The 9,507-nt window shown below is 42.0% G+C and overlaps 1 protein-coding gene across 1 annotated transcript; it reads left to right on the forward strand.

Moving 5' to 3' along the window:
* The first annotated feature begins 961 nt into the window (after nt 1-961).
* slc25a11 (solute carrier family 25 member 11) lies at nt 962-9,507 on the forward strand. The gene is made up of 9 exons (XM_088347121.1): nt 962-1,143; nt 2,751-2,903; nt 3,246-3,363; nt 3,440-3,528; nt 5,627-5,717; nt 5,797-5,887; nt 8,913-9,012; nt 9,080-9,131; nt 9,217-9,507. The coding sequence occupies exons 1-9, from the start codon at nt 1,079-1,081 to the stop codon at nt 9,370-9,372; spliced, it is 915 nt and encodes a 304-aa protein (XP_088203247.1). The 5' UTR covers nt 962-1,078; the 3' UTR covers nt 9,373-9,507.

Consider the following 9,507-nt stretch of genomic DNA (forward strand, 5'->3'; position numbering starts at 1 on the left):
GCTCGTTATTCTCTTGCGCTTCTCCCAGCTTTGTCTTTCTGGCTGGATTAAAGCCCCATGGCGGACCTATTATAGCCCGAGGGCCATATGTGTCACCCTTGCCATACATCTTGTCACTTCAGTAAACATCAAAACTAGATAAATAATTTCCTTTCACTATGTGTTTTTTTTTTTCTTTTGGCGTGTGACTATAAATTGTTATGTATATGGTTATGTGTGTGTACATAAGCAGTTACTCATTTACCTTGATTTGCAAAATAAATAATAAGATATTGTTCAAAAAAGTTGTTTTTTTTCTTTAAAGTCCCATAATATCCTCTTAACATTGATAATACATTGATGTACAACAAAACATTGAATTGTAAATAGTTTTTCAATGAATTTCACATAAAATGTTAACATTTCAATTCAGTTGTTGGTAGTTTATATAACTGTTCATAAATTCTTTCAATAAATTGTTCGTTTGTGATTCAAAATAATAGTTTTTTTCTTTATTTGGATCGACTTTGATGAAAAAGTTACCTGCATTAAAATCGGTTTAAAATGAAAACGTCATAATTTATTTTCAATGTACATAAATTGTCTTAACGGGGACATTGACCCGACCATTGTGGCCGCCGCGTAGGCACGCTAGTCAGCTGGATGATATAGCTTGATGACGTATCACGTGTTCTAATGCTGCCTTACATAAAATTGGAAAGTAGGATTATCCTACTCAGATGGTTCCAGATAAGACCTCAAAGCGTTCCAAGAAAAGTGAGTGAAAGTCTGAGTTTTCCATATTACGACCAGAAAAATATTATTGGGGTGACATTCAAGGTGGAAGGTCCTAGTCACTAAGAAAATATGTTCACCCCGACTTTGCGACGAGAACGGTTGGAAAAGTCCGACTTCCCACTTCTCAGGAAGGCAGCATGTGGGGAACCTTCAAACACGTCCGCTGATTGGTCCATCCGCTCAAGTGACTCGCCGTGCCTCTTCCCAGTGTCACCTTGGCCCCGGCTGTTGCAGGTAGACTGTCCGGCCCACAGGCAGTCACGAACACACGGAGGGAGCCGGAATTGGAATCGGCACAAACATGACGTCTCCGAAAAGCAAAACGTCTCCGAAAGCCATCAAGTTCCTCTTCGGTGGCTTGGCCGGGTAAGCACCACAGTGAGCTACAAGGATTAGCCTGCTAAAAGCTAGCAGTCGGCCCCGTTAGCAAGCTAGCTGTTATCAATACCGAGTTTATTCATCATCGTTGTCTTATTGTTTTACTACATTATTTTTTTGTGGTCGAAAAAGATCAACTATTACAGGGGTCAACAACATGTTTGCCAGTTTAATATGCATTTAAAAAATGACAGTTTTATCATGTTATTACCATGTTGTTACTAGGTTATTACCAGGTTGCCCTTAATAAAAGTTGAGTCAAAATTGGTTCAGTCAACCACTAAAACATCATGCCAGTAAGAAATGAATCCATCCATCCATTATCTACACCGCTTGCCCCATCCCAGCCATCTTCGGGCAGTGGGCAGGGGAGATCCTCAACTGGTTGCCAGTCAGTTGCAAGGCATACATGGAGACTGACAACTCACTGGCTCAGTCACACGTAGGGACAATTTAGACTGGCCAATTAACCTAACATGCATGTTTTTGGAATGTGGGAGGAAACCGGAGTGCCCAGAGGAAACCCACGCAAGCACGGGAGAGAACGTGCAAACTCCGAACAGGAAGCATTGTAGCTGGATATGAACCCACGACCTCAGAACAAGCTAACCATTCAGCTGCCGTGCCGCCCAGTTAGAAATAAAATCTGGAAAATCACAATGACCCTTCACTGGCGAGCTACTTTCGAAACCCGTCCACGGACCATTCTGGTATTCTTCGACGACTACATGGTTCCTGCGGGCATCACGTTGGAGACCCCTGGTATATTTATTATTTCCACACAACCTTTTGACATTAACTAGTCTTAGATTTGACCGTGCACTCTAGTTTTATCCACAAAGCACAATACAGCTCCAGTAAATTGAAAGACAAATAACAGTGGCAATCGTTTACCAAAACATAAATTTAAATGCGAAAGACTTAGTACCGCTTCAAGGTAAAGCAGCTGTAGACTGAAATACTAGTCTCGAGTCGAGATTTTTGTTGTCCAGAGTTTGTTTTTCAGAACAAATATGAAAGCCAAATTTGATGCAGTGCTTAGAAAATCGTTTTCCCTAAAATCAGTATTGTGATAGGCTGCTGCCCGTCAACACCAAGGTCAGGCTCCTCTCTAAAGAATGGGATGGCGCTTTACCCTGAAAAAACACGGCGACCAAATGATGAAAGTTCTGAATCCGAGTCAGATCAGGAGGCTTCCCCTGCTACTGGTAACGATGGAAACCAGTACTATCTGTCTTATGTCGGGGAGCAAAGAGAGGGATGGGCAATACCTGGCTGTACTTGCTCAAGATACACTACAGGAAGTGATGCCCCTACGGCTCATGTGGTTAAAGGATACGGAATATTGAAAAAGCGGGAGATTTTTCATTTAAACGGTAGCTGTGTGAGACAAACACATAGAGCGGTAGGCTGGCAACGGCAGGTAAGTTACCTCTCCTTGTCCTCATTCCGACTCATTTTCCTTCTTCGGATTCGCACTCGGTTGAAAACAATTAAACAAGTTGGTTCACTTTAAAGCAGCTTTGAAAAATGCCGGTGGAACAAAGTGGCACTAAACTAAATTGTCTGCGGGTGTGGTGATGCTTTGCATACAGGATGGGCGCCACTGTGTTCGTGCAGCCCCTGGACCTGGTGAAGAACCGCATGCAGCTGAGTGGTCAGGGCACAAAAGCTCGGGAGTACAAAACCAGTTTCCACGCACTCGCCTCCATTTTGAAGAACGAAGGCATCGGTGGCATCTACACCGGGTAAATAGCAGTTACTTTTTACTATGGTTGCAATTAATGATGAAAGACGCTCCCCCTTTTACGACCATTACACTTACGATAAACGGTAGATACGAACTTTTTGGGGGGGGTGTCGAAAAAAATCTGGACATTGTTGTAAACTAGATTTTGTATTGTGTGCACCTTTTTCCGGGTAGAGTTCCGTACTGTGGTGCTTCTTTCCAACGTGTGATTTTTGTTAAGATGCTGCTCCTTTGAGCCCGAATATCTTTTCCGGCATGTCAGAGTTGTCTGTACAGCCCTTTGAGACTTCTTGTGAACAAATAAACTTCACTTGATTGTAAATAAATATTTGCATCTAAGTCTATCGGCAGGTCTGCTGCGCCAGGCGACCTACACGACCACCCGTCTCGGTATCTATACCATTCTGTTTGAGAAAATGACATCAGCCGACGGACGCCCACCCAACTTCTTCGTCAAGGTGCCCGACCCAAACCTTATTGAAATCCAGCTACCAAATCCTTCTTCTGTGATGCTGTATTCGTGTCCCCCTGCAGGCACTGATCGGGATGACGGCCGGTGCTACAGGGGCTTTTGTGGGCACGCCAGCCGAGGTGGCGCTGATTCGGATGACAGCGGACGGACGGTTAGAGACAATATTATATAACGTGGCCTTGCAAAAGTTTTGACCCCCATTATAAAGGCATTATAAAGTATTATGACAGCGTTATAAAGACCAAAAAACACACCAGGTAGGTCCAGAATAAAGTTGTGGAAAAGTTCAAAGCAAGAATGGCATACAAGAAGACTTTGTAACATTTCCATATCTCCCGGACCACTGTGTGAGCACTTATATAATAATGGAGACCGCTTAAAACCACTGAAAATCTACCAAAACTTGGCCGTCCCTCTAAATTTTCAGCCCTAAACAATGAGAAAAGTAATCAGAGAAGCAACCAAGAGGCCCATGATCACATTGAATGACAGGCAGGCATACACTGCTGAGATGGGACAATCTGTGCATAACACAACTAATAGTGTTACCCTACATAAATCTTTCCTTTAGGGAAGAGTGTCAAGAAGAAAGCCCTTTCTGAGAACATACCGTAAAAAGGCTTGTTTGGCATTTGCAAGAGGCCACACGGGAGACGTAAAAACAAGGTAGAACAAGTTGTTCAGGTCAGATGACAATAACATTGACTTTTTGGGTTGAATACAAAGCGTTGCACTTGGCGTAAGAGTAACACTGCATATCACCCTGTAAACACCTTCCCCACTGTCAAACATGGGGGCGGCAGCATCCTGCTCTGGGGTTGCTTTTCTTCTGCTGGGACTGGGATGATTGTTCCCAGAGTTAATGGAAATATGAAGGGACCCAAATACAGCCAATTCTGGCAGAAAATCAGCAAGAGACCTGAGAATGAGGAATAGGTTAACCTCCAAACAGAACAACAACCCTAAACGTAAAGCAAAATCCACAACAGAATTGTTTAATTCTAACAATATTAAGGTGTTAGAATGGCCAAGCCAAAGTCCAGACCTTAATCCTGTAGAGCATTTGCGGAAACATTTGAAAAATGCTATGCACAAATGATCACCATCAAACCTTAAGGAACTTGAGCTGATTTTGAAGTAAACGTGGGCAAAACTTATAGAAACACACACAAAAAGACTTGTGCATGTGATGGCAGCAAAAGGAGATTGTACAAAGTATTAACTCAAAGGGGCCGATATATTTGCAACGCCTATTTTTCAATTTTTTGGGGGGGAAAAATGTTGAATACATAGTTTTTTTCCACAATTGTTTCTCATAAATTGTTGATCCTCAAAAATATATTTTGAATTTTCATCTATAACTTTGAAGCCTGAAAAACTTCTTGGGAGCCCGATACTTTTGCAAGACACTGTATCTCTCAACCTCAACCTATTGCTCCCCTTATTAACGATTGCAATTCCACTTATTAGGCGATAATAAACCTTGTAAACACAACGCCGCACCTATTTACTCACAGCAAGACAGACAATGATGTAAGAGAGAGAGGGAGAGTCTGTTTTGTTTGTTTCAATTGTGTTCTTTTTTGTCTACTCCTTCTTAAATTTGATTTCAAAGGGCATTAAAAATTCTTAAAATTTCTTAAATTGAACTTGCCTTAAGCCGTAGGAACCATTTAATATGTATGGGGCACGATGTATCCTGTGCCAGAAATATTTGTGGGGCTTTTTTGTCTACTCCGTTTTAAATATAACCAAATAACGTGTACCTAAACAATCCTAAATACATGTTAACAAAAGATGATCATGATCATTCCTAGTTGGGCAATCAATGAAACCCATTTATTATTGTTAACAAAAACTTGGATTTTAACAAAATACTGCGATACCGACCATAATCCTTTTGGGTGTCCGTCCACCAAAATGTTGGAGTACCGAAAAAAGTTTTCCCTTACTAAGTAATGGTACTTATTTTTATACGTTCCAAAATGCCCCAAATAACGTGTACCTAAACAATCCTAAATACTGTTAACAAAAGGTGTAACGAGGCAACAATCCTTATTTAAATGTGTACATAATAAAAATGAACACTGTACAAAAATATGATTTGAGGCATTAAAAGGTCTTCGAAAGTCCCAAATTCAGCCTTAAGTTGTAGGAATCCCGATTAAACTCTCCTTTCAGTTTTTTTCGACGTCAGCACTATTCAGCGAACGGATTGCGATTGCTCACCTCTGGAATCATACTCGCAGACTTCCTGCCGACCAGCGACGAGGTTACTCCAACGTGTTCAACGCCCTGGCTCGGATCATGCGCGAAGAGGGCGTCACTACGCTGTGGAGGGTGAGCAAACCTCCCTAAAAATTCACATTTGTTCAACTTACAGCTCACTAAAGTGTATATTTTGTTTTTGTCCTTAAAGGGGTGTATACCCACCATGGCACGAGCAGTGGTGGTCAACGCTGCTCAACTGGCTTCTTATTCTCAGTCCAAACAGGCACTTCTAGACTCCGGTAAACAAACACACTCAGGGCTGCAAATAACATTTATTTCAATAGTAGACTAGTCTCCGACTTGTGAAACGACTCATCAAATAATCGTGTGGTGTTCGTTTTTTCTCGCAGGCCAGTTTAAAACCCTTGGCCGGTCTGGCCCACAGGTCGCCTGTGGTTTAGAGCATACATTTTTTCAATAATTAACAGAAAAGACAAATTCCACAGGATAAATACTCCAGAATAAATATCCATACAATGTAGACATTACAAGTGCGGACATGGTATCGTAAAAACAGCAACATAAGTCTATGTTGAAGTGCAATCGTCCCAGACAGTTACTGCAACAAATCAAGAAGCTCAGTTATTATTAGTTGGTTGGTAAGATTTTTGGCAAAACCGGGGATGCAGAGAGAGGGTAAGGAGCAGAGTTCCAATAGCCTTACAGCCTGTGGATACAGACTTTAGACCAGGGGTCGGGAACCTATGGCTCGCGAGCCATATATGGCTCTTTCTATGAGTATCTGTGGCTCAGAGACCAATTTGATTGCATGCAAAATTTCTCCATCTTGTTCAAAACCGGAGTCGTCTATCCTATTCAGGTACACGTAAAGCCAAACCAAAGCTTAATTAGAAGATAACACTTCGCAGTATATATAGGGCACGTTTTTCACTACAATTTACAGTCAAGGTGTCACACAAAAAAAGGGGGAAAAAAAACTCGTTTTGGCTGTACAACGCTAAAGAATCCTTTATTTAAAAGTTCACTATATAATCTGTGTTCAGTGTTCAGATACTTTATGATGAATCCACAGAACTGTAAATACGCCAAAACACCGGAAGAGAACTTAGTCATTTGATTGGGTGAGTGGGAGGGGTGGGTGGAGCTATGCAAAAAGTACAAGCATTCCCTCCCATCTCTCGCCAAAGGTAAGCACATAAGGCTCCCTATTCTCAGAATGTTGAGACGTTTTTACAAAATAAATGCTTGCATCTGGTTTTGAAACCAATATGTATGAAAAAAAGGGTCAAAAGGAGTTTAACCGATCTTGAGTAATTGCAAGAAAGAGACAAGTTTAAAGTGGTCTGTTTGTTGAATTTGGGACAGGGGCTCTGGCATTATTCTCTTTTCATTATTTTTATCAAATCATCAAAAATAAATGTGCTGAAGACTAAGCTTTTGTCTGGGGCGCCGGTTTAGCAATTTAGTAAATTTGTCTCATAATATATGGTGTGGCTCTTTCCCAAAATAAAATTAATATTTTTTGCTTTTATGGCTCTTTGAGTCAAAAAGGTTCCCGACCCCTGCTTTAGACTATTCTAATCTAGACGTTCTGGCATGTATGGACTCGTATCTCCTCCCTGAAGGGAGAAGGTGGAAAGGGGGGTAAGGAGGATGGTGCTGGTCCTGTAGAATGTTGTTCACTCTCATTAGATAGCAAGTGGTGTAGGTTGTGCTGATCTCAGGGGGAGTTGTTTTAAATGATTCTCCTTGCAGCTTTCACCACTTCCTGGAGCACCTGCTGGTCAGCCTTGGTCCAACTGGAAAACCACACTAAACATCATTATGTTTTTACACTGCTGATGGCATAGTTGTAAGAATTTACCATCAGAGGTCTGGGGATGTGAGTGCTCCTCAGATAGTTGAGATGTTGTGCTTTTCCTACAGCTGTGGAAATAAGACCAGTCCTGGTCGTCAGTCACTGTCATCCCCTGCAAATTAAATCTTCTCACCCTTACCACCTTATTAATGCCAGTAGTGAGAGGCTGTTTGATATGTTTTCTTCTAAAGTCCACCACAATCTTCTGGGTCTTTTTGGTGTTTAAAACTACAATGTCGTTGTGACACCATGACTCCAGATATTGCACCTCTTTCCTGTAGATTGTCCCAAAATCGTTGGAGTTTCGTACGAGCACTGTAGCGTCGTTGGTAAATTTGACGATAAGGTTAGCGGTAAAGTAAGCGAGGCAGTCATGAGTGTACTGAGTATAGAGGATTTAGAAGTCACCCTTTGGGTACTCCAGTGTTGATTCCCATAGAGGAGGTCTTCGTCCCTACTCTGACCATCTGTATGCGGTTTGTCAGGAAAGCAACAGTCCAATTGCATAGGGCAGTGTTGAGTCCCAGTTGGTAAACAGCCGGTTGGTGTGAAAAGCCAAACTCTAGTCCGCAAAGAGGAGCCAGGCATAAGTGTTTCTCTGCTTCAGGTGCACCAGTAGTTCGCGCAGCAGTGTGATAATGGCCTCCTCAGTTGAACAGTTCTCCCTGTATGCAAACTATGTGGGTCCAGTAAAGGTGGTAAGGCAGATTTGATGTGTTTTATGATCAGTCAGTCTCTCAAGGCATTTGGAATGGAAGTGAGGGCCACAGGTCTGTAATTGTTGAGGGATATGACATTTGATTCTTTGGGGATAGGGACGACGGTTGCTGTTTTAAAAGAGGCAGGGACCAGTGATCAATTCTCAACAGTTTGACATAAAACGGTTTTAACAACTAACATTTGTACTTCAAACTACCTGCATTTAATTTAGAATACATTTATCAGGCACAGACTGGCATAATGCTCTTGCTCTTTTATAGCAAAATATACACTTATTAAATGTACAATTCACGTCATTAAAAACACATTTGCTCAAATGTTCCTTGAATCTCATCGAGGCCAATCCGACTCCGTTACGCTCAACTATCCGTCACTGAGCTGCTGCCATGATACGCAAGGTCCTCTTTGCAAACTTTACAAGTAGCCATTTTATTGGCTCTATCCAAGCTAAAAGGCTCCTAAACTTTAAAAGTTTTGGTACGAGTACCATTCTTTATGTTTATGTCTGTGAGATAGAGATGCTATTGATCACGTGTGACGCTCAACTAAGATGATATTTATTTAAAGATGCCCCTGTCTGCTGAAAAATTGTATCTGGAATTCGTTGCTGACTATTTCTAATATTGATTTTTCTTGACTACATCGACTAATTGTTGCAGCTTTTAAACACGCACAAAATATTATCTCCAACAAGAGTCCACTCATGTGCATCTTGTGCTTGCTAGGCTACTTCGGTGATGACATCCTATGTCATTTTTGTGCCAGTATGATAAGCGGCTTGGTCACCACGGCGGCTTCCATGCCGGTGGATATTGTCAAAACCAGGTGAGCTTTTATAGGTTGTGGGAGTGGGCAACCTCTCTTACGCCCACTCGTTTTGTTTTTTTTCCAGGATTCAGAACATGAGGATGATCGATGGCAAACCAGAGTACAAGAACGGCCTGGTGAGTTTGCGGCTTATGGTTCCCTAAACAGTGGAGAACAAAAGTGTGAGCGCGCTGTGTCCCGTGTGTGCGCCCCGACCTGTAGGAGGTGCTGATGCGCGTGGTGGGCAGGGAAGGCTTTTTCTCACTGTGGAAGGGCTTCACACCTTACTACGCTCGCCTTGGACCGCACACCGTGCTCACCTTCATCTTCCTGGAGCAGATGAATCGTCTCTACAAGAGTCACGTGCTAGACGCCTAAGAAAACATGGACATAGACACACATATACACACACGTGGTATAATTGATCTAATTCTTTTTATAAAAAGAATTGACCGGGTATTGTTGACTAATGAAGAAAATGTTGAGGATCATTAAAAAAAACTTTGGACTGTT

The sequence above is a fragment of the Urocampus carinirostris genome, chromosome 11 (genome assembly GCF_059441175.1).
Source record: "Urocampus carinirostris isolate Australia breed hairy pipefish chromosome 11, RoL_Ucar_1.0, whole genome shotgun sequence".
Lineage (NCBI taxonomy): Eukaryota > Metazoa > Chordata > Actinopteri > Syngnathiformes > Syngnathidae > Urocampus > Urocampus carinirostris.